The 25,831-nt window shown below is 42.8% G+C and overlaps 1 protein-coding gene across 2 annotated transcripts in view; it reads left to right on the forward strand.

The window, feature by feature from the left end:
• Nucleotides 1-3,887: 3,887 nt before the first annotated feature.
• The window catches only part of PARVA (parvin alpha), a 63,642-nt gene continuing 41,698 nt past the window's right edge, over nt 3,888-25,831 (forward strand). Inside the window, exon 1 of one of the 2 annotated variants that reach the window (XM_054635161.2) lies at nt 3,888-4,187. In XM_054635161.2, coding sequence (XP_054491136.1) covers nt 4,052-4,187 — 136 coding nt within the window. In that variant the 5' untranslated portion in view covers nt 3,888-4,051. Of the gene's footprint in view, nt 4,202-25,831 lie in introns of both variants that reach the window. The other variant, XM_077179479.1, reaches the window with a different exon arrangement.

The following is a 25,831-nucleotide window of genomic DNA, read 5'->3' on the forward strand; positions in this document are numbered from 1 at the left end:
ATTTATGTAACACACCTGTACATAACTGCAGGCCCAAACAAAGGCTACAACTGAAACTTCTTTAGGAAAAAAAAAACATAATACTGATTTTTTTCCTGAAACTATCTCAAGAAGGACAGTTGTAAAGGCAAGTAAACTTGGCCCAGTTTTTATAAATAACTAATTGATGTAACAACATGTTACCAAAAGTAGTGAATACCAGGATGACATTCCCATTTTACCAAAAAGTTTTAAACCCACTTTGTTTCCTCGGAAGCTTTCAAATTATTAATTTCTGTGGCTGTATACAACATGTTATCTTGAAGTTAGAGTAGAAATCACAGCTGTGCTTTAAATTCCAGCATATGAATATGCCCAATCTTCATCTCACTTTGTGAGCTGGAAAGAAATTTACCTCAAGTGTGAGTTTCAGGTGACGCTGGCAATGAAAATTTGGATATGATGCTTTCTGCTGTTCACATTGAGATGGTGTGGAAACACCTTCTCTGCTCAGCAGGCCCCTCTATTGTGCTGTGAACTCAGGGAGGGTGGGCACATTCAGCAATTCACCACACAGAGCCAGCAGGCCAGCACAAGGATGCCTGCAAGTGCTTAGGAAAATAAAATGTGTAGGCTTTGGTCTAGTTCTCCTCCTCCTGAAGTCAGCAAAGGCTGTTCCTGTAGGCAAGCACAGCAGCAAGTTGATAAATCGCTTTTAAAAATTCCACTTCCCTTCTTTAAATGGTCAAAAGGCTGGAGCAGAGATACACCTAGGAGAAAAATGTGAGGGGAATACTCAGAGGCAAGGGGATGATTTATTGCACAGTCTAAACCATCTTGGCTGCTCTTTCTTGCTAGTCCAGCCTGTGGTTGGGATATTATATACCTTGCTTCTTCTGTTTCATTGGGAAAGTAAAACTCTGCTCCCGAGCATTCTGAGTCTCATATTAAAACAAATAAAAACCAGCTGTGCATGGACAGATATGCAGGTGAATAAGAACTATTTGAAGGGTGGAGGGGAGGGGACTCAGCCACCTTTTATTGCCTGGCAAAAGTACATATGTGAGCAGGATACAATTAATTTGATGTAATGTTTGGCTCATCTGTCCCAAGAAGGCGCTGACAGGGAGCGTGGTGAGAGCTCTCGTGGTCTGCTCTGCACTTCTCTGTGCCAGGTGCAGCAGGGCCAGCCCCACCAGCAGCCTGCTGACTGCTGTGTGCTGGGCTGGGCTCTGGAGCACGCTCCTGGAAGCGTTCTGTTGTCAGATACAGGGCAGAGCAAACCCCATCCCCAGAGCTGCCATCACTCAGACCCTGTGAATACCTATACAGCCTGTTGTGATGAATGCAACATTAATTTAAGGCCATAACTTCGACCTTGTCTATATCTATGAAGCTTTTTGTGATGAATACAGTGTTAATTTAAGGCTATATGTTCATATATTCTCCTACATAAAAACAAAAAAAAAAAAGGTAGCATATGTAATTCTAAATTTAAGATACAGGGGGAAAATGTTGTAACTATCCTCAAAGAGAAACATCACAAGTAGAAAATGAGTAATGTTACACACAAAGAACTGCACATAAATCGTGAAAGAAATCCCAAAATCAAAACTTTAAACTTAGGGTCTGGCTGTTGTTTTAGCATCATTTCTTAAAGCATACAGTATTTGAGTTTCCAGATCTGATAAAGTTCATCTTAAACACTTTGTTTCATTTAATTTTTTTCCCCTTGTGATGTGAAACTCCCATAGTTCACGAGGCTGTCAAATAAGTAACGCTGTATTTATCATTAATTTACATATACTGAGTGTTGAGAAATAGGAAAGATTCTGTGTCTTTTCAAGAGTTTCGTGAGGGAATTGGCAAATGTATGTTGAATTCTGACTACTCTGTACTGCACAGCCCAGTACCCATTGCTCTTTGTGAGGCATCTGGCTTGTTCCTTCTGTATTTACCACAAACACAGGGGTACAAAGGCAAGTGCACTTGTGCTTACCAAAATGCTCTCTCTTCTGCTTCTGTGCCCACAAAATCCTATATTGACATCCATGCATAGTCATTTGGGTCCAAATGGAGATTCAGCTGGGTCACTGCTCTGTTTGTAAATAGCACAGATTTGCAGGCATATTTTAAAAAGTGCATGATGTGTGTATTTCTCCTTTTGAAGCTGCCTTTTATTATGTTATTTAAAATGACACATACACTGTAAAAGCAGCACTTCTGCACAAAGAGAATAATGTGTGAAATTTAGGCTGAAATCCAAAGAGGCCTGAGACAGTAACTGGTCCTAGAACCAGAGAGCAAATGTAAGGAAAGGGTTGTGCTCAGCCTTGGGCTCATTCCTGCTTATAAACGATGGCAGGATGGATGAATAGAGTTTTTTTCCAGGGCACACATGAACTGCATGCAACAAATAGACATTGATGTCTACCCCTCATCAGCTAACCAACGTTACCAGCTTGTAAAAACACAACAATTATTAGCTGATTTAGAAATATCCTCATGGTAATTTCATTTCACTTATTATGCCTAATGGATAGCTAGATATTTGCATGAAGTGTGTGTGGCTTTTTGCCTGAATTGTTAATCAAGTGATTAAGTGGTAAGTGAAAGTAGTGCATCCAGATGACATTAATGCTGTTCCACTCCTGGATGCCTCCTGAACCAGTCACAGCAAATTATCTGCTTTAAACCTTCCTTAAGCTGCTCATCTGCAAATCAAAGCAGGATTGGTATAGGCAATCTATCATGTTAAGTCACCTTTCCTTCCACAGCCTTTTTATACTGGTCTGCCTACAACAGTTGTTTTGTTTTGTAGAAGTGGATATGATGATGCCCGCTGCTTCTCACCACAGACATAGCTGAAAACTGCAGGCAGAAGAGCTTTGCAAAGTGTTATCCAGACTGAAATGTCTGGAGTAAGCTTGAACTTAACTTGCAGGAAACTATTTAGTGACATAAGTTCTTTTGTGTGCCCAGATCTGGGGTCTCCAACACAAGAGAGACGAACTTGATGGAGCACGTCCAGAGGAGGCCACCAAGGCGCTCAGAGGGCTGGAACACCTCTCCCATGAATACAGGTTGAGAAAGTTGGGGTTGTTCAGCCTGGAGAATGCTTCAGGGAGACCTAGCAGCCTGCCAGTACCTAAAGGGGGGTTACAGGACACCCCGAGGGGGACTTCTTGCAAGGGCAGGTGGTGACAGAAGAAGGGGAAATAGCCTCAAGCTGAAGAAGTGTAGGTTTAGACAAGATATTAGGAAGAAACTCTTTATTGGGAGGGTGGTGAGGCTCTGAAACAAGCTCTCCAGAGAAGCTCTGGACACTCCATCCATGGAAGTGTTCAAGGCCAGGTTAAATGGGGCTTTGAACAATCAAATCTAATTGATGGCGTCCCTGCCCATGGCAGTGTGTTGGAAACTAGATTATCTTTAAGACTCCTTCCAACCCTGTCTGTGGTTCAGTTTTCCTATGGGTGCTGTGCACAGGATGTACAAACATTTGCTTGTAGCTGTGACCCTGCTATCCTCCAGGCCCTTCACCTTGGGGCAGCTGAGGCTGAACTGACCGGTGTGGGCACTGCGCCCACACCCACCTTCACCCTTCCGCAACCACGTTACCTGGCACCCTGGCTCACCCACCCTGGGTCACTCATCCACCCTGGGTCACTCACACTGCCCTGGGTCACTCACACTGCCTTGGGTCACTCACCCACCCAGCCCCGGTGTGCCCGGCCCCTGTGCGCGGCCGGAGGATGGAGCGGGGGGCGAGGCGCTGCCCCGGCTCCATTGCCCCCCCCCCCCGCCGAGTGCCCTCAGGCAGGAGCGGAGCGGCTCCCTCACCGCCCGGGGCCACCGGGAGCCGTGCGAGGCGAGCGGGCCCTCCCCGGCGGGAGGGAGGGCGGGAGGAGGGAGGGAAGGAGCGGGAGAGCCGGGAGAGCGGAGCAGGAGCTGCCTCAAATGCTTGAAATAATTCCGCTTCCGTTCAGAGCCGGGAACAGCCTCCCACGGCACCGGGCCTCGGAGCCGTGCCGCTGCTCCGTCCCTCAGCGCCGGCGGCGGCTGGCCCAGCATGGCAACCTCCCCGCAGAAATCCCCTTCTTCCCCCAAGTCCCCCACCCCGAAATCTCCCCCCTCCAGAAAGAAGGATGACTCCTTCCTGGGCAAGCTCGGTGGCACGCTGGCCAGGAGGAAAAAAGCCAAGGAAGGTAAAAATTAACAGGTTCGCATGTTTCCTGGGAGTTACCTTACTGTGTGGGGGGGTGGGAGGGAGGAGACAGGGGGAGAGGAAAAGGCTCTGGGGAGCGGGAGGAAGGGGCTGGCGGGGAAGGACGTGTGGGGTGGGGTGGGCAGGCGAGCGGTGAGGGAGGAGCCGCCCCGGCCCCGCCGGCAGCATTCCCGGGGCCTTCTGTGCGGGGCTGCTCCCGGAGCGTGTGTGCATTGTTTGTGTGAGGGATCTGGGTGCGGGGCCGCGCCCGCGCTCCGTCTGTGGGCCCGGCCGGGGAAGGACGGATGGAAGGAGCGCTGCCCTCAGCGGGCGGGCGGCCGGTGGGCCCCGCAGGCCTGGGAGCGCACGGGGATTTTTTCCCTCAGCGGGATTTGCCTCCGCTGCTGGGCCGCGGGCAGCCCCGAACCCGGTTCCGTGGCCCCTCAAAAGCCGGTGCCGTGGGAACCCAAACCCGGTTCCGTGGCCCCCCAAAAGCCGGTGCCGCGGGCGCCCAAACCCGGTGTGAGTCACCAGGCGGTGCGTTCGGTGCGGTCAGCACGCAGCGCTCTGTGCGAGGCACGAGTTCCAGGGCAGCGATCGTTCCTCCGCGGCTCGGCACGCAGTTACCCTCGTGCTGAGCAGAATACTTCTGCAGAACCTTTACAGAACGCCGAGCGTGTACAGCAGTCTGGTTCTTTGTCCGTACATGCGAATTAATACCCACCTCCCGCTGAAATTTCCTGTGTGAAATCCCATAAGAGCGAGAGAATTGGAATTTACCCCTCGCTCACCCGTCGTTTTCACAGCTGAGCTTAATTTAAATGTGATGCAAATAGAGCTAACCTAACTGTCACTTCAAATGAGTTTTTCGAGCAAAATGTATTGCTTGTGAGTGTGAGGAAGGGTATGAGGCTCAGCAGCCCCTTGCTCCTCATGTGCACACGGGCGCTGGAGTCAGGCACGCAGCATTTCAGAGCAGCCCCAGCGCTGGGGACAAGGATGACACCGCTTGGGAGGGTACGGCTCCTCATTCTGTAACTATCACGTCATCTTTCTGTGATGTACGGCCTTGCTTTTCAATGAAAACCATGTTGCACAATTGTGCTCACTTTATTTGGCTTTTTCTGCTCATTGCAGATGGACCAGATGTTGATGAAATAGTAAAGAATGACAGCTCCATTAATTACCTACTTTTGAAAATTACTTTGTTAGAGTATTTGTGACTATTAGCAACACTGAACTAGCAACAGTCTTCCTTGATGAGTCCATGCTGTAGGTGTGTTTAGAGACCTTGAAGTAAGCCTGTTTGTGGCAGTTCGGGTATGTCCATGACATTGTCGTTAGTACTGTTTTTACTGTTAAATGCTTTTTTCCTTAGTGACAGATGTCTGAAGTCACAAATCTCCAGCAAACTGTTAGAGGCAGCAGTTATTTTCATCCACTATCTTGTAATCTTGCAAGAATATGTATTCTGTGAAATCATGCTTCTTCTCATTAATGTATTACATTTATTGATTAAAACCTGCACCTGCCACTTCATTATCATCTGTCCTTTTGAAATTTTGAAACTGCATTGTCCTTGTCTTTTGTGTTTCCCAATTTTCTAAGGTCTGTCTAAAAATAACTGGTTTAGAGAGCTGGGGGTATTTTTATTAACTTTGTAAGGACCGTTATTTGCTGATGGACAAAAATGTATTGTGTTAAATTCACCATAGTATCCTTTTTACTTGGGTGTGTATCTGTGACATTTATCAGGTGGAAGCATATATAGAGGTGAAATTGATAGTATGCTATCTTATCTTTCTTTTTATTGATTTATGGGTTTTAACACATTCAGGTGCCTTCAGCCTTACTGTGAAGCCTGTCCTCTTTCTTACTTCTTAGTTTTTTCTCTACTAAAAATAAATACAAGTTTGCAAACAATGAGCATTGTGCCTTGCTGGCTGTGGCCCACATAGGTTCCATCTTAAGTTTGTGTTATCTAATTAATTAGATTAATTAGAGATTGTGTTACCTAATGAATTTTTTTTTGTAGGGCTCCATGTGTTCTTGAAGCCTAGCTAGGAATTTCAGAGGTCAGTTTGCTTGCTCATCTAGGATCTGAGCTTTGGTGGTTTTTTCCTGCTTTAACCAACCTGAGGAAGGTTTCCCATGGAGGTGGGTCTTGGTCATAGAAGTGCACGTGGTTTTTCAGCTGCTTACACACAGTATGTATAGGAAAATGGTCAGTATAAGTCAGGATAAATGAGGGACATCTGAAAAATTTCCATGTCTTTCAGTTGGTGTAAATTCTGCTGTTACATAGAGAAGAAGCATACTGATTTACTCCAGTGTTTTACCACAAGGGTGAAGAACTGGTAGTTCTTAATAATGCAAAAAATGCAAAAAAAATCTCTTGTAGGGACTATGCTGGTTACACTTTAGTACCATCTCTGCTATATATGTAGTTAACTGTTGTAGGTGATACACGATTACATGTCTGTGAGTTTTGTATTTTTGTCATCAACAGGTGTTTTAATTGCTGTCAAAACTACATTTTTGTATATTGCAACAACAGAGCCAGTGCCAAAACGCTTCACCAAATGAAAATCCTTTAGGATCTGAAGTGACTTTATGATGAAGAGAGTAAAAGTTTATGTAGTTTTAGGTGTAGCAGAAATAGTTTATAATACAACATAAAATGCAATTTCAGTACTGATGTTAATTTATATGCATAAATATATATATATAAAATATATAGCAAACCTTTGCTTATGTATTTCAAAGTTCTTGGCAATGGTAAGAGTGAAAGAGGTGAGGGTAGTTTAGACAAGTGAAATTAATTCTCTAATATCAGAGCACAAGTTACTGACCAAAACAAAGAGAGTAACCTGAGATACTTGAGATATCACACAGGATGTAAGCAGGGATAAGTCATACCATAAGGCATATGTTAACATAGAAAATACATTGCCATTAAATATTAGAGAGTATTGGATAAAATCTGGAATTTGGAGCTCAGATTTGTTTATGTTGTCGGTCACGTAGAGCCATAGTCTGGTTTTCATTTATCTCATCACCAGGGGTGTAATTCCAGGATGAGTACATTGTGCTTTGGTCTTCCCTGTGAGAGCATCTGCAGCTGCATCTCTAAATGGAGCATACATTCTGTTAAGGTAGCAAAATTACTAATTATTAAGTATGTTTGGAACTAATTAAATTAGCTTTTTAGGCAGTGAGAGAACTGTGAACAAAGACAAAAATACTTGACAGCCTGTCTGCAAACTGAACTGTGGCGTGCAAAAGTTGTTTGTGGTTTTGAATAGGGTTCCATCCCCTTTATTGCTGAAAGGCATGTAAAGACTGGCCACCCCATATATGCTAGTGAAGGATCCCAGTCCTTATCTGCCAGGAGTTCAGATACATGGTGGAGCTCATCATATGAGCAAAAAGAGGCCCACAAATTAGATTTTTTGTAAGCTGGTTACAGTGTTCTGTACTGTGTACTAAACATGTCTTTAAACACATGTAAGAAGAGAACAAAATGGCCTTTTTAAAAAAGGTGGAGATTGTGTTATCTAATGAATTTTTCATGGTGGATTTAGTAAGGTCACGTGTGATTGTCCTCCTTAAATTTTTTCCTGGCCTGGCAATTATAAACAGAGAAAATTTGCTCCCTCTAATAGCTTACCTTAGTGGAGAATGTAAAGAATTGGCCCCTGACATGCTGATAAATCTGTGACACATTTGGGTACAGAGAGTGAAGTTCAGAATTGCTTAAATTGCAGAGGAGCAGATGGGAAACAGACAGCTTGAACCCGTGAATGTGGTGGAGAGCAATTGTACGGGCTCAGTCAGTTTGGCAATTGATGTGACATCAATTTCAGTAATTTGACTGCTCTTCTGCCTAGTTTATTTGGGGCTGATGGGCAGGAGAAAGAATGAATTTTCTGCTGTCCTCCACTTATGATATTTCTTCTTTTTGTGTTTGTCTTGTTCTGATTTAATTTTGGTATGTGGGGTAGGCAGTGTGCCTCTCTGTGTGGAAGAGGGAAGAGTACTCATACTCAGGGAAGAGTATGTTAACAGTGTAAAATATTGTAAATTCTGGTGGGTTTTGATAATAACCTTAACTTTCTTAATCTTTACTTCATGTATTTTATGGTATAATATGAAATCAGAAAAATCTAAGAATACAGAGAGTAAAAATAGGCTGATGAAAGCTTTTCAGGTGTTTTACATAAAATGTTTGTCTTTCTGCAGTCCATGAGGAAAATGCTTAGCTGTGGGGCTCACTGACAGAAAGATCATGCCTTGGTCTTGCTCTGGGCCTTTTCCAATGAAGTAAACTTATTTCTTGATGTAGAAGAAGTGTTCTGCTAGATTTTAATTGATTTTCTTTGGACCTCTTTCTGCAACTTGCTGCAGAGCAATTGCAAGTGACTCATTTTTGTGTCAGTAGATGTTAGTGCTTGTCTCTTTCTTGTGTAAGAGGTTCTTGGCTGGCTGAAACACTCACCAGGCTTTTCTTTTCCTCTGCTCTTCCCTGATGCTGTATTTAAAAGCAGGAGCTGGAAGAAATGATATGTGTCATACTGTTATATTTGCTGATGTATGTCATGAATGATGGAAATGAACCCCTGGGTGCTAATTTCATACTGGTGTTTAGAGGAGGGCATGTGGACTCTCCTGGGGAAAGGGAGAGGTGGGAAAGGCTTCACTGTCCCTCTGACCAGTGCTGCTCCCGTTCTGCCTCTCACTGCACATACCAGGACATCACCCCATGGCCTTACAGTCCCCTCAGAGTGGCTGAGCTGCTGGTTTTGCTGTCTGACACGGACGTGCTTCCCCACCAACCTCACTGCACAGCGACTGCAATGTGCTCAGAATCTTTTCCCTGTATTCTGTGCGATTTCCGTGTCCCTGGTGATGCTGGGCAAAACCTGTTAGCATCACCACTGAAGGAATTACTGCCTTGGAGCAAGTTCTCTTAAGTACATAAAATACTTCTGTTCTGTGGAAGGAACGTGGACAAACAGAAAAATAGAGGGGAGGTCCACTTGCTTTGTTTGTTGTCACTTCACTGCTTCAGGCCTTCTGAGCACACGTGCAGTAGGAGAGAAACTCCTCAGGAGGACAGCACCAGGCTGCTGTTCCTGTGCTTTGAAGCCACATTGTCAGGGCATTATCTGGAGAGGCCTGTGCTGTGCTGTGCTGTGCTGGTGGAAGGGATTGCTCAGTGGAAAGGAAGAGAATGGCCTCTGAAAGCTGAGCACCCTCCTGTTGCTTGGGCTGGGATGGCAATGGCCCTGCAGACGCAGCTCTGTTGTATTTGTGGGTGCCCCATGGCAGGGAGGAATGATCAATCTGACTCCATGTTCTCAGAAGGCTAATTTATTATTTTATGGTACTATATTGAATTAAAGAATACTATACTAAACTATACTAAAGACTAGAGAAAGGATACTTACAGAAGGCTAAAAAGATGATAATGAAAACTCGTGACTCTCTCGAGTCCTTACACAGCCTCACCATGATTGGCCAAAGAGTGAAAACAACTCACAGCAGAATCCAATGGAACAATCACCTGTGGGTAAACAATCTCCAAACACATTCCACATGAGCACAACACAGGAGAAGCAAATGGGATAAAAATTTTCCTTTTTCTCTGAGGCTTCTCAGCTTCCCAGGAGAAAACTCCTGGGCAAAGGGGTTTTTCAGAGAATGTGAATGCCACAGAGCTCCCAGGGATGAATGTGGATGGCATCTCTGCCCTGCTTGGGGCTGTTCAGCATCTGTCCAGCTGGCTCTGCCCAGGTGGAGCTTTCTTTGTCTCCCCCTTTTTAATAGCCTCTGACTCCAGTTGCTTCAGAGAAAGACATGAAATATTGTGAATGCGTTTCTGAATCTCAAAAATAAAATAGGATCCTGAAATTCTTCTTAAAAGTTCATTGTTTCAACCAAATATTCATGCAGGGCCCAGTCCAGTTATGCTCGGTCCACGTGCTTCATGTACAGCTCAAATCTGCAGGAATATGCGAGTCCCAGGTGCCAGCTTTTCTCCCAGACAGGTTATTGAGTGTATATGCAGAGCTGGGCTATCGTGGCAGAGCTGAGTGTGTGCATGCCTGCTAGATGTGAGTGCCTCCCAGCAGGTGCAGGGGGGTTAGCTCTCCCAGGTGCAGGATTGTGCTGGCAGTGCCAGCCTCGTGTGTGCCAGGGAGGAGGCAAAGCAGCCCGTGGTGCTGGCTCACTGGGGGCAGGAGGAGCCGTGCATGCAGTGAGGGGATGTGTGTGGAGGGGACACAGAGCCAGGCTGTGCACGATTGTTTTCTGAAACTTACTGCTGTGAGGTGTTCTGGATGCCAGAAATGTTTTTTAAAAGGAAAGGGGGGTGGGGGCTAAAGGTGAGTCTGTGTGGATCTTGCACGTCTCCAGTGGTGCGTGTGTGAATCACGTTGGCCATCAGAGACATCTTGTGTTCAGAAATCATAAAATACCTCTTGTGACATGTTGTTAGCATTGTGAAGCTGTTATGAAGCTTCTGTTGCTTTGCCCTTTCCTGTTAGTATTAGAAAGAGGGCATTTCTGCCAAGTACCAGGGCCCAGGGCTTTGATCTCCTGTTCTGACCCAAAACAGAATTCCTCTGTTCTCTGACTACCTGCATGAGGGCAGTAGAGCCACTGAACTGTCTTTGCATTTGACTTGCAAAAGCCTAAATTATGTGGGCAAGTCAGCTGCTGCAGAAGTATGCCTTTTATTTCCTGACTTTTTCCCATTTAAACAATTCCTCCATCATCTGAGCTGAGGTTTCAGCTAAAAATAAACCTGCATTGAACAATTGGTTGAAGAGCCTCCAATGCTTTCAGATTACAGGATGGAGCCATTGAAAAGAAAAAAAAAAAAAAAAACCAAACAAAACAAAAAAAACCCCAAACAAACAAAAAAACCCCAAACCAAAAATAAAAAACAAACAAACAAAACAACCAAAAAACCCTACCAAAACCAGCTAGGCACCAGCTCAGATTGATGCACTTTTGTTTCAATGCTAATTTTTCCTTTACATCTCCAGATTTAAAACATGCATTCCCTTAGATCATCCTCATAAAAACATATATCCAGTTTGCAGAGTGAAGGTGGATATAATTGAATAATGCTGTTGAATAAATATGAGGTATTCAGCTGAGGATAAAGTTTTCACCCTCAGTGAAGTGAGTGAGCTGTCAAGAGAATCTGGAGTTTTAGAGCTCTGATATTTCCCATAGCATTTAAAGGAATCTGCCCTGAAGGTAAGAGAAGACCTAGAGGCCAAGACTGGTGAAAATTTCTCATTGGATTTACATCTTCTGAAACCTCCCACCTTAAAGGCAGCTTCCTGCAAGTACAGGTGTGTGCTTCTAGAAGTGTCCCTTGGGCAGAATCTCTGGGATGTATCCCAATTTTTATTTTCTTTCACAATCATTAAATGATGCCCTCCCTGCGGAACAGTTTGGTACTGGCCTCTCTGCCTTTCTCATGGAGATTAAGATAAGGACAGTCCAGTTTGTTTGTTATGTCACTGTATCTGAGATCAAGTGCTTCCTAATGACTTAATCCAGAGTTCTGCAGTCTTTTTCAGCAAAATGCTGGTGTTGCTGAGGGTGAAATCAGCAGTTGCTGAACTGGGACACAGTTCTTTCTGAAGTGAAGCTTTAGAAAATCAGTGGTTGAGGTGTGTCTAAACTCGTGTTGCCCACACCAGTTCCTGTTCAAATACAGCTGTTGTATCCCTAACAACAAGCTGTTTTATCAGCTGAAGTGCAGCCAGCCCCACCAGAGGACATCCTGAAAGGCCAGCTGACACTGCAGGTGGTGCAGTCAGCGCTGTGCTGGAAGCACTGTTATGCCATTCTGCTCGAGGGAGGATGAGCTGCAAGGCAGGAGATTTTGCAGTGCTTCACACTTTCACTTGCAGCCCTTCCAGAGGTGGGGCTGGGCTGGGGCTGAAGGTGTAGCTTGCTCTCTGTGTGTTCTGTGTGCCTTCTCCAGCTCGTAGGAGTTCCTGTGCTGCTCTGTAGTTGGAGCTCTGGGTAGCAAAGCCTTGCTCTCTACATGCATCATCATGCATTTTCTGCTTGGTGTGCTAATACTTACTAATAGATAATGTTATTTGGCTTGAATACCTTTATCCCTGTTGGAATTGTGTGTGTATGTCTGTGTTGAGTGCACCAGTGAGTTAATTCACTTTAGTGACCAAACTGAAATACAAACAAAAGATGTCTTGGACCAAAAGCAAAATCAGATCAATAGCCTTTTGTGAATCCTTAGTCTGCTCTGCAACTACCCCTTGAAAAGCTGTGCTCAGGCCAGGGAAAACCAAGGGCCAGAAAAAACCTAGGGATGTGACTGGTCAAGTTGTGCTGGCAGGGCTGTATTAGGAAGATTAGCCACCATCTGTTCACCCAAATCCTGCACCTGCCTCTAGACTGTACCACTGTTCAGCAAGCAGTGATCTCTCTCAAAATATTAAAGAATTGCAGGGTGAAATAACAAAGCTCTACAGTCTCCCAAATGCTCTGGTTTCCTTTCAGTTTTGTAGTAGTCCATGGGAAGTAATTGCATGTGGTGCTATGAAATGTTCTGATCATATATGTGGATTTAACACAAAAGGTCCTGACTTAGCAATACTGCTTTCCTTTTAATCTTTGCACTTCCCTTCCTGACTTCTTATTGATCTTTGTGTCAAGCAGCACACAGTGTACCATGGTTGACAATATGTTACTTTTTCTTAGATAATTATTTTTGTGAAAGAAAACACCTGGAATATGAATTTCTGTGAGTCATTCTTGGTAGCTGCATTCTTGGTTATGGTTAAGTCCCTCAGGCTTCTCTGATTCCTGCTTAGCATAGAGCTGCTCCTTTTCTTTGCCCCTCCAGTGGAGTGGTAGAGCAGTCTGTGGCACTGATCCAGTGATGAGTGATATTAGCTTTTATTCATAGGGAAACCTATGAAATCCCACTTGGGAAAAGGGACTTTAGGAGGAGAGGGGGTGCAACAATTGTCAGTGAGCACTGCTCCCCATCAGAAGCTCTGGGCAGAGACTCTAGTAGAGAGAGAAGCAGCTCCAGCCCAGCAGTGATTTCCCAGACATAAAAATACAATCTCACGCTGCAAAAGCTTTGAAAGAATAAAAAATTCCAAATGTAGCCTGAGCATTGCCATCTCCTGAATATTCCTTTAACATAAGGTTGGTAATTTTTTAATGAAATACGTGTTCACAAGAAGAAAAAGTCTGCCACCACATCAATGTAAATTTCCTTGGGAGTTACCAGCTCTTTTCCACTAGCTATGTTTCTTTGGTCATTCTTCATATGCTGCTTTCCTGTGTTCACATCTACTACAAATAGCCAAAACTCCACATTACCAGCCATGGTCCCTTTTCAGACAGCATGCAGGTAATGATTGCTGGATTCTTTTCTGGTGGAATTAAGCACTCCAGCTTCTCATTTACTGCAGAGGGAAAATGGAAGTTGCTTCTGATGACGGGGCTGTTTCTGGGTTCTGAGAGGTGCATGTTCATGTGTCAGTGCTGTCCTGCCATTGCACCTGCAGCTCTTTAGCCCACGCTTGGTGGTTTCCCTGGAAATGCAGAAGGGCAAGGCTGGGTGATCATAGGGCTATGGCTGAGCACTTCCTGGCCCAGGGACAGGCAGGTGTCACCCTCAGCAAACACATGGATAAGGTGCAGGCAGCCTGCAGAGCACGTGCGCCGCAGGGCCGGCAGTTAAGGTCAGAATTTCCCAGACAAGAATGCCTAAATTGCTGTGCCCTACTTACCCAACTGTGAGCTGGATTAATGAAAGGGAGAGTTTAGACAGAGTACATTTGCAGTTTAGACTTTGGGTACATTTAGTGGGAGAAGAGATGTTTTCTTTTGTATCTGTCCAGGTGGTCCTTTTGAAGCAAGCCAAAATAAGCTTCCTCACCTGGGTAACGGCCTGAATAGGTTGGCAGGGTGTGAATCCATTTTCAACACATGTAAAGAAAAGTGTAACAGTTTGCCAGTGCACAGCCTTTCATTTATTTTTTTCTTAGCAGGTTTTTTCTTTGGCCACTGAGTTAGACTAAGGCCTATTTTTTTGTTTTTTTAACCGTAGGCAGTTCTAAAGTAGCAAACTATTAATAGTGAAATATTGGTTTAGAAGAACACTAATGCACAGGGGATTCTAGAGCAAACGAGGCAATGCTGTCAATGGTTCAGATTGTTCTTAATTACAATAATGGCATTATAGGAGCTGCAGTTGCTGTTGGGCACAAAAGAAGATAATGATAATGTCAGAGTGCTCAGAGTAAATGCAGTATAATGTATTGCAGAGCTGAATTCAAAAGATGATATGCCTAACTTGTCGTCAGAGTGCATGAAGAAGAAGAATGGTAAAAGGTCAGAACGCTTTTCCTTGTAACTGTGTAGTTCAGGGGTTTGGGTTTTGTGGTTTGTTTGTGGGTTTTTGTGGCCTATGCTTTCAGGTTTAAGGAGAACTGTCAGGTCTCATGTGTTTAAATGATAAGTATTAATTTTATTAGAAGGTGCGATGACATCCGTCCTACCCACTTGGAATAAAGAACATTACTCTTGTTTTGAGAAGGAAAGGAGATATCTATATCCTCAACACATTTGATATTGATCCTGTCAGAATAACAGGAATATGGCCCCAAGTCATAATTTGCCCCAGTAGCCTCTGGAAGTTTGTCCACACCTATTTGATTCATGTGATCCCTGTTTTATAATGAGACCAAAAAAAATGAACCCTGACTTTAGGCGTGCTTGAAAGCTGCATTAGAATTTTATGGCTAGAGGCCAAATCTGAATTGCAGCACTTTTAAACATTCTTATGCTGTGCACTCAAATTCATTACTGCAGAGAGACTTTGCTGTTTGACTGCAAAGTAGAACTAGCAGCAGAGAGCTCATGGTCTCACATTCTTGTCACTGCTTTGTTATAATTCTCAATCATATGTAAGGACACGGAATAAACTGGAAAATAGTGGTGGTATTCCTCATTATACCACGAGTGTTCCAAGTGACTTAGCGTCCTGCAAAACTTGTAAATCCTTACTGCAGTGGTGGGTTGAATTGGAAACAAAATAATCAGCATCCAGTTGATCTGCAGCTTTATTATCCTGTTCATTTTTAACTGACTTGAAATAGTTACCCGCAAATAAATCATCTTTAACCCATTTGTTGCGGTTACTTGCAAATGAAACAGTTTATGTAGAATCCGGTTTATGTAGAATAAATGGCTTTTAGGAGTTGTTGTCTGGTGCAGAAGGAGCCAGCCTGTGCACCCAGTGTTTCCTCAGCAGCCCGCAGGGTGCAGGTGCTCTGTAGGGCACAAGGTGGCTCCAGCTGACGAGGAAAGCTGGTGCGAGCAGCCCGAGTGCCAGGAATGAGTCCGGAGGAATCGGCTGCTGCTGTGTCAGAATGGAGCTCAGCAGATCCTGTGTGCACGCCTGGTACTCTGGAAATGAGCTGAAGCTTAATGGCCTGTAGCAGAAAGCCCTGTCTAGCCTTAGAGTCAAACCAGTACATTCAGATTGCATTTATTTCGTTTTTGAGGGAGTTCCCCCTGTGGATTTTATCAGACATTCTCCTTTTGCCTGAGTAAAAGATTAATTCTGTGCAGAATAGCATTCCCAGGGTAAGCTATCAAAATAAACAGAGTTGGTGTACACAGAGAGAACACAAATGTAAAGTAAGCAAGGCAGAAGATAGGACAGAGAATGAAAGCTTAATGAGAAGGGGGTTGGGGTTTTTGGTCTGGGTTGTTTGGGCTTTTTTGGAAACAGGTCATTATAATTTAATGGATAGATGAGAGAAGGGAATAAGTTGATAAGAAAACCCTGTATTATAAACAGATAGTCAGAAATGCTTTGTGTCTGTTGTTGGTCTTGCACCCTCTAAAATAGCAGTTTTGTTTTCAGAGACTCTTGGAAGTAAATTGCTTGTCTTTGCTATTCCCAACATAATATTAGCTGGTAACAGTCTGGCCTTACACAGAACATCTCATCTGACTGAAACACCTGAGAATTTTAAGGTGAGATCAGAAAAGGAGAAATGTTTGTTCTCCCTGCACCATCTGCTTGGGCAACTGAGGCAGAAAAGGTGTGAATTGATTTTCTCATGTGATCTTCTGCAGGCAAAGAAGTGGAAGGAAGCAGTGGTCTCCTCATTTCTGTGGTTCGTCTTGCTCCATTAGGCAGCTTTGTGCCATTCACAGCTTTTGTTGGTTTTTTAACTCTCTGGTGTGTGTCCTCATACAGTTTAGATTTTTATATGAAACTGAACTTTTAACTGGTTGGCGTTCTTTGGTTGTCAATTGGTTTTTATATGTGAACTAGGTAGAAGTTTGCTTGGGTTTGAATTTTTAAATATGCTTTACATACAGTAGCAGCAGGAATTATATTAAATAGATATATGAAGAAATAACATTTCTTAATGTGATCTTTGACTCTCTCCCAAAGAAGGAAGGCTTGGTTAAGAGGTTTAAGATGTTTGACATAATAATAGTCTTTCTCAAAGTAATGTCAGACGTTAAAAAAAAGTTATAAATCTTACTTCGCTGTATTTTTTGTTTTAAAAGTCTTGAAGTGTATAGTTTTCTTCTCTAACATCTAGTGTTAAATACAGTGAGATAGATTAGGCACCAGACCTACACAGAGTTAATGTTAAAACAGCACAAAGCACGATTTTGACTTCGTAAATTCTTTGTATTTTCATTTTTACAAATTAATTTTATCAAAAGTCAGCTGTGGGCATGATTCTAATTACTAGCTTCCCATATTAGATGTAATCCCTTTGTTCTTCATTCAGACAGGATGCCCATTAAGGTCAAAGAAAGTTTTGACTGAATAAGGAATACAACAACTGGCTGTAGTTTTAGTACATGTAGGGCCAGATTGTGGGTCAGGGCCAGCTTTAAGTGTACAGCTCCAGTGATTCCATGTCTTGTGCATAATAGGCAGATCCTTCACACTGTTATGATGGTACTTTATTAACATGTCAAATACAGGAGAAAAAAACCTGACAGTGTTACGGCTGCTCAGAATCTTACTAGCACATCTTGGTGTTTTGTGTTTCTGGACTGAAATTATGCAAATATGTCTTCAAAAATATTTCCCTGTTTTCATGAGAGAGCAAAGAAAATAGAAGTAATCAAAAATTGGTATTAAATACTCAAATGGTTCAGGCAATTAATAAATCTGCCGTTGCAGAATAGAAGGTCTGTGGGCTGGAGCTGGCTCTTAACTTAATGTTAACTTACATTTAATTAGCCAGACCAGATGGAAGCTGGCTAAGCTTCGCATGAAGGCTTGTGGGAGAAAGACATAATCTTCCATTTTGTCAAAGGAACTAATACCACAGATTAAAGGTCGGTGTTCTTTTTAGAATTTAAAGAGTGGATGCACTGTGGCTGACAGCAAGAAACAGCAAGGGCACTAACAAATTAGCTTAACCCCTGGATGACTGGCGTGCCAGCTCTGCTTCATTCACTTCCCCAGTTCAAACCATCAGTCTCCAGTTCCAGTAATAAATCCCAGGGAGATAAGGATGTCTGTAATTTTTATTCTTTTGTCAGGGAAGTAGAATTGTATGTAGGCACTTATCATGGCTAGAGGGATGAAGTTGTGGGAAATGTTCTCTTACTCAGTGGAGTAAAACTTCACGCTGTTCAGATGCTAAGCACTTGGGATCAGTCTGACAAACCACTTAATTCCCCTCCTGACAATGAGCCTGCAAGCACACAAGTCAAAGATGCAAGTCAGGAAAGCATTCATGGCTCAAAGAGGTGCATACATGGATCGTGTCAGAGTAGGCAGAGCTTAAGGACTAAATAGGCACATTCTCTGCTCAGGCTTGGAAATGGAGTGCAAAGAGGGAATGGAGCTATCAGACACCTTAAGGAAAGCTGCAAGAAATTGCACATTTTTAAAAGTGGGGAAAAAATGGGAGTCTATTAAAAAAACCAGGCAGGAAGAGAGAAGTAAGGAAGGAAGAGAGAAAGGAAGGAAGAAAGTGAGAAAGAAAGGAAGGAAGAAAGAAGGAAAGGGAAAGGGAAGCTTATGCTAATTGTCTGAGCTTTTAACCAGTCTTTGGGGATACTTCCCAGGGGCTTCAGCAAGGCAGGAGAGAGTTCTTTCTGAGATGGAGGATAACAACACACATACCAAGAAATAATACAAACTTAGAGTTGCTATGAAACATCACATAATTGTGCAGAAAAGAAGGTACCCTCAGCAGTAAGTAACAATTGCTACAACTTTGTTCTGCCATCTTTGTGTATCTTAGTTCCAGTGGAAGTACCTGCACACAGTCCAGCTTGGGAAAGGAAGCTGGGAAATAAGCACCTGCTGTTGGAGTCAGGTTTGTGCCTGTGTCCTGTACAGCAGGAGGGAATGGACCTGTTGGACTTTTCTCAGCTGGAATGCGGGCGCCTGTAGAGCTTTATTATCTTGCTCATTTTTAACTGGTCTTCTGAACACCCAAATAACATAGCAGATCTAGGTGCTTAAGTTCCACAGCCATAACCACTTAAGTTCCCACAATATGTAAAATGCCCTGGTAGTCACAATGTATTTTTAAAAACTTAAAAACGAGCCTTTGAAGCATTCTAGAGCTTGCTTCTACATTTTGGTAAACTTTTTTGCTACTAGACCACCTTGCCTAGATGGCTGCAGAGGGACTTTGCCACGATGGCCACTGCCCATTTGATGGTTTTATCACTGAAGTGAAACCCCTTGGAGGAGATGGGCCCAGTTCTTCTAAAGAGTGGAGCAGTTTGCACATCTCAGTTATTAAATTGTGCTTGCTGACAGCCCCAGGAGAGAGGGCTAAGGCCCTGAATGAATATGAAAGCTATGGAACTATGCAACCTATTTATGATTGCCTTGTGTAGATGGAGATTTGGTATGCTGAGGTGAGAAAATCTGTGCTGCTGTTTGCTGTAGCTTTTTTAGAATGTGGTTAAACTCAAGATTCCAGCACCACACTCTGCAAGGTGCACAGAGTAAAAAAAAATATTAATTTTAATGTGGAAAGCTCTTCTACTGTGTCAGCTAAACTGGAGATTTGGAATCCCACTGAGTACTTTGAAAGCTGTATGCACATGTATTTATGTTGATGCTTTCATCTCTTTTCTCATTTTTTAAATAATTGCATCCTGGGGATGGAAGAATTATTTTACTAGTCCCTGCTTACTAGACCACATTTATATACAGTTACCAACTGGTGGCAATGGAGATACCACAGTTATTTTCCATTCTGAGTTACTGACATACTTCAGATATCACTTGGGGACAACATATTTGAAGGGAATGCTAAATTTTAAAACCATTGTAGCTACAAATGATGGAATTAGCATTTACTTATCAAGTAGCTCATTTCAGCTGTTATAAAAGCAGTGAAGTGTAAGAGTGGGTAGTACACTTTTGGGAGAGGTGCAGGTAGTATGAAAATATTTCTTTTGCTTTCCTTGTCAGGTAAAACTTAACAGTGCTCATCCAAGCTCTGAGAAATGCCCACACAGTACAGCCCAGTAGGATTTGTCCCAACAAGTACATTTGAAGAGAACCTTTCTAAGCAAAGTCATTCATCTGCCTTTGAGAAGTGTGTCAGACACCTGCAGGTGGGCATCACACTCAGTATTGTAAGGGCACAAGTACAAATTCTGCTTTCATTAAACTGAAAAAATGCTGCAGAAATCAGAAGAGTTTGGGAGCTGCCCTTTTCAGGGAAGTACTGTGCAGTATGAAACTTGCCAAAAACTAATGGATTGTTTGCAGGAAATTGGAAGTTAAAGTGCATGAGTCAGTCTACTTCAAGGCTGAACAGTTTCCACTGAACTTAAATAATGAATGCCAAAACCTAGAGACAGTACAAGCTGCTGCAGTGGTTTTCTTCAGTTGTTTTATCCAGGCACTGTATGGGATTTTGTGTTTAGCAGAGTCCTCCTTGTCTTCTAGTTCATCAGGCTTTAAAAGTGTTGCACACGTTGTTGTTACTGACATGGAAACCTTTGCACAAGAAGCTGCAATCCAAGAATTTTTATTTTTGCTTCAGAGCAGTTACTGCCGAGTACAGACTAGAATGTGCAGTTTCAGGGATTTCATCCGCAGGAAACAGCTACGTACTTTTGTAATGACAACCAAAAAAGGAGAGGATAATATTTTTCCTCAGAAGTGATGCATGTTAGCTTCACACTTCTCAAAATATTCAGACCATTTACTTCCTGGTGTGTATGAGGATTTCAATATACCTAATGAGATATATCAAACATTAGGTGAAAGACAGAAGCATTCTCAATAATTTTGAATTGTGGCAAATCTTATGCCCAGAGCATATTTGTTCAATAGACTACTTTTTACCAGGCTGAATCTAGTAGGAGTGCAGGAAAGGAATGAGGTGTTTTTGTATATGCATCTGGCTTAGATTTCTTTAATTTGAGTTAGTTATTTGATGTCTGTGCATGTAAAGAGTAGCTGAGGGTATGCATGGCTGAGGAGATCCTTTGCCCTGTTCTGTGTTCTCCAGTTCTCTCAATATTCCCAGCATTTCTGAGTTGTTGGAGAACCTCTGAGTGCCCCAGGGCTTTGGGCCTCTGGGTCTCATCCTCACGAGAGGTGCTCCAGGTCGCCAAGCACCTTTGTGGCCCAGAGCTGGGCACGGCACTCCAGGTGTGGAAAGGCAGGTGCAGAGCTCTCCCCCGTGTCATGGCTCTCCACCATGCACAGCATCCATGAGCTCCTCAGCTGTGGTGTGGACAAGAGTATGGGCGTGAGGCTTTCAGAAAATCTGAGGATTTCGCTATATGAAATGCACATGCTGGTGAAATGCTTTTTGATGAGGTTTAATCTGAGTAACCTTAACGTTGTTTAGAAAAGCAATTAACTACTTTTTCAAATAGAGAACAGTCCCGAATCAGGAGGAAAAAAAGATTTTGGTTTTGTTTTCTTCTTTTATCTCTTTTCAGTTAGATGGGGAATATGTCTGAGGCTTTCAAAGGCAGCTGTAGACTTTGATTGTGCTGAGTCAATATAGAGAGGTCTAGAAGAAGTCTAGAAATGTGCCCACCTAGAGGTGCCTCATAAATAATGGCTACAGCTGTGTTCATTTCCATGCAGTAACTCCTTTTACCCCTCAGTTTTAATCTGAAGCTCTTTCCTGGCATAGTTTACCATATGGCCATGTGAATACTTGCACAAGAGGTGATCGGGTGGGAGTTAGATGGATCAACAAGTTTGGAACAAGGTACAATTGCCCCTTTCAAAAGCAGTGGCCGTGGCACAGGTTCCTGCATTAGTTTGGCATATTTAATTATTGTGTGCCTCAGTTTCCAGATGCGTGAAGTGGAGCGGTGACGGGGATTCAATTTGGAAGAACCTTTGAGCTTTCTCAATGAGAAATGTTAAGGGTTATTAAGCGTGAATGTGGTGAAAGGCTTAGCAGACAGGTGTGGATTAAAGAAATGGTTAGAAATCCAGTAATTTAGTTCTAGGTTTAATTGAAAGTTGTAATCCCAGCAATTGGTGCCAGTGTCTTCTAGGATTTAAATGCAGCACAGTGGAGCGTGTAATTTAAGGCTTTACAGAACAGTATTAGTGCTTATATGTTTATCACTCAGCACGTGTTAGCATTATTCCTGTGGAATGCTCTTAATTAAAATCCAGGAGCTGCTTACAGTGCATTTGATGTTCGCTATCATGAACACTCAGTCAAGTTAGCAGCAAAATTAATTTAAATGTTACTTTAAGACACGAAACAACACGACACGGGCACGCTGCTGTTCTCAAGGTAGAAAAAACAGTTAATTTTTTGACTCCAACATTTATATATTTCCAAAAGCGACAGTGGATTGGAGGGTGACAGTGCCACCTCTCCAATGACACTGGACAAACCAACAGCCCATCAAATTTCTCTTTTTTCATAAAAGAATGCAAAACAATGAGTTATTTACAGAAAGTGTGTGAGAAGGTTCGTTACAAGAATGTCAACATCAGAAGGCTTAGAAAATCTTTAAAAAGCAGGACGGCATAAAGGAATGGTTTTTCTCTGAGCTACAACACAATTGGCAGCGCTTTGGTAACCGGGGCTGTCACGATCGCACGGGAGGTTTTGGCAGCAGATTCCTTGCTGATCAAATGACTTCTGTTTTCATTTTTCAAATCCTAATATTAGCTGAAGTAGGAGGAAAGGGACTTTCAGTTGGGACAGCAGAAAACAGGATGCTTTTGCAGCAAAATAGCCATTAGGGCAAGCCTAGTTTACACATTGTACTCTAACGTCTCGGGCTTCAAAGCCAGATTTGTTTTGGAAGTGTTACACCCAGAGAATCTCTTGATAAAGAAGTGAAATCTGTTGCTGTGTTTATGAAGGGAAGGAGCACACACCAAAATAAATGTTTTGTAACATAGTGTTGCTTCTTTCTGAAATTTTGCATTGTTTTTTGGGGCCTGATGCTCGATAGATAGGGTTAATTGCTTCAGTGTGAGTAACCAAAGTTTTAAACATGAATTCTAACTTTTTGACCCCATTAATCATAAAACTGCCCGATCTTGCTTACTGTAACATTGCTTTTTCTTTTCAATTGATGAGTCATGAGCATATATTAAATACAATTTCTTTAAAAATAATTTTTAAAAGTCCTTGTTGCATCTTAAAATGATTTTGTAAGCCAAGAATTCAGCATATGTATGTCAGTACATATTGCAGTGGGCTTATGATATATTAGCTTCAATGAAAATTAGATCTAAATTAGAGTAGACTTTGAAAAAGGGCTATGGGCACATGTTTTTGGGAGTGGCTGGAAGAACTTACTGTAGGAGAAGGTTCAGCCCTGTGTGTGCTCTACCTAGAAACCAGATAGGCTGATGTTTCTAGTTAAAGCAAGATGCAGAATTTAAAGCAAGGAACCGCTGAATATGAAAATTAATTTTTGTGTTTACACAAAAAGAAAAAAATCCAGCTATGGTCTAATTCATTTTCTTTGCTTTCCTTTCCAAAAATATGTTTAGAAATTAAATAAAAAGCATTGAAGTATTTCAACAAGCAGTTGGTTGTGGGGTTTTGGTTTTGTTTTGGATGTTTTTATTGTTTTGTTTTGGTTTGGTTTTTATAATGCCATTAAAACTTCTTTGGAGGATAACAACCCCCTTGAGGACCAAAGCCCTGCCCTGTTACAGCCAATGCTTACAGGGCTTTTTAACCCACTCTATGCACAGAGAAATCAGGGAGATGAACAGAGAAAAACTGAAAACTGAACAGAGACCCATGAGAAAATCGAATTCTTTCTGTTGTTCAGTTGAAAACCAAGTGTGTTTTGCAGTCTGTGGCCTATTGGAAGCGTAAGAATATTTAACTCCTGTGTGTCTGTTGTGCTGTAAGCCACGACTGGCTGCCCTTCTGTGTTCCAGAGCTTCCCGGAGCTGAGGTGAGCCCTGGCCCTGCTCCCCTGGGAGCGGCTGGCCGGGGAAACTGAGGCACAGAGCCATGGGCTGGCCTCTGGAGGATGGGGCACAAACAGCTCCAGTGCTTCCCCTGCTCTTCGGACCTTGGGGATCACGGTGTTCTCCCTGCTGGCTCGCCCTCTTCCAGGCTGTTTTGTTCCTGAGAGCAGCCACTTGTTCATTTATCAACAGATAAGAACTTGTGTGTACAATTAGCAAAAGCCTTCTTTGGTCGCATTCACCCTTACCCCTCCCCCCTGTTTTCCTCTGATTCCTGGTGACCCTTCTTTGACTTTTATTACCTTTTAAGAAGTGGCAGAATCAGGCCATTAAGTTGAAGTGAATTATGAAATACTTAACCCTCTTGTTCTCCTCTCTGGAACACCAACCCCACACATACCAGTTACTCGTGGAGGGCTTTTTTAATAGGAAAATTTGACGTCTCAGTGTTTGTATGTAGCCTGGATTGCAACATACATAAGATACAAAAAGGATAAAAACCAGAAACTGAATTTTCTCCCTGTCTGAATCCCTCGTGTCTCCAGGACCTCTACTTTTACCATTTTAAAAATGAATTTTGGATAAAAAATAAAATTAAAAAAAAACCACTGCGGGGTTCCACACTTTATTCAAGGAGTTAAAAGTCTGGAGCTGTGCTTGATGAGCCAGATGGTCTTCAACAGTAACATTGTTCATATTGTTTAGATTATCCTGTTGCAAGTACAGTGCCTCGTTTACCTTTTATGGAAGAAAGTGTGGAAAATTGACCACAGATGTAAGTAACCAAGAATGATGGCTGAGGCAATTCTTACCAGGCCTCCCTCTCTAACACGCCTGATCCTGCAGATAAAAATAAATAGAGAAATGTGAGGCAGCATGAGAAATATCTAGTGTTACCTATTTAAGTGTTTAATTTGAGCTCTGCGAGCTACTAAAATCTTTATTTTCTTAGACTGAGATTTCTTCATATTAAACTGGTTTCAGTCTTTTGGTGTAGGCAGCCCAAGTGTAGATTTTTATCCAGGTACTAAATAGCACATCATTATATATTTTTTTCCATTCTGGTTGAAAAAAAGGGTGTGGGAAGAAGCCAGTTACGCTGACCTCAAACACAGTTTATGGTCCAAAAATCTTCATGAGAAGATTGGTACCCTTTTTGTGCTGTAATGAGAGAGCACAAACTCCCCATTAATATTGATTTGATTGGTATCAGAAGCAAAGGCTGCACCAAATTAATTAGAGGTAGCTCATTGTTACTCCTGATAATGGGCTGTTGAATTAGTGAAGCATCTTACAAGTCAGTTTCAGATTGAAATAAACTTTTTTAGACAGGTATCTCTTTTGTGCAGTATCTGGAATTGGAAGGCTCAACAGAACAAAGGGAAAATGCTGCAAATGAAAGCAATAAAGCCCGGTTTTATAAAGTCCTTTTGTCTCCTATCACTTTTCTTTCTCTCCCTCATTTCCTTCCTCTTATTAGGAGCTGCTGTCAAAGTGCATTTACTTATGGCAAGTGGTTCCCTTCGGAGCCCCTGGGCTGGTGCTGCTGCATTTGCATGCAGGTGCTCTGTGGCGGGGCACAGCTCTGCCCTGCTGGGGCAGGGAGAGCTGCACTTGTGTGAACCTGGCCAGGCGCTGACACTCTGCTCTCTGCTCCTCAGCACGGCTCGCCTGCCTCAGGCTCTAACACAGGTGGCAGATTCCCCTGACTGCTAAAGGCAACATCTTCCCTTTCTTCAACTAAGCTTTGATTGATCCAGGAATTTTTTTTCTTTTTTTTTGCCTGTACAGTGGTTTTGAATTTGGTTCTGCCTAGAAGCATAGACTGTCAGATTCTCTTCCTAATATTGTTTAAAGGCTTTTCAGAAATTGGCAGGAAAAAATGTTTAGCAGGGAGCAGAGAGGGCTGGAGATTATGGTGAGAAATACTTAGTCTAGGATGTAATGTAAAATCAGCAGTTAATTCTGGAATCAGATTTCTAAGGCAAAGTTCAAATGATCAGTCTAAGGTGCTACTAAATGGGACAAGTGAGAGTCAACACTAATTTTCATATTTTTAATACCTGCATTCAAAATATGATAAATTAGATTGGCAACATGGGGCACTGTTTTTTGTCATTTACCTGTCTGGTTCTGCTCTGTGTGGGATGTGGAGAACAAGCTCCCTTGGACAGAGCAGCAGCAGA

The sequence above is a fragment of the Agelaius phoeniceus genome, chromosome 6 (assembly GCF_051311805.1).
Source record: "Agelaius phoeniceus isolate bAgePho1 chromosome 6, bAgePho1.hap1, whole genome shotgun sequence".
Taxonomy (NCBI): Eukaryota; Metazoa; Chordata; class Aves; order Passeriformes; family Icteridae; genus Agelaius; species Agelaius phoeniceus.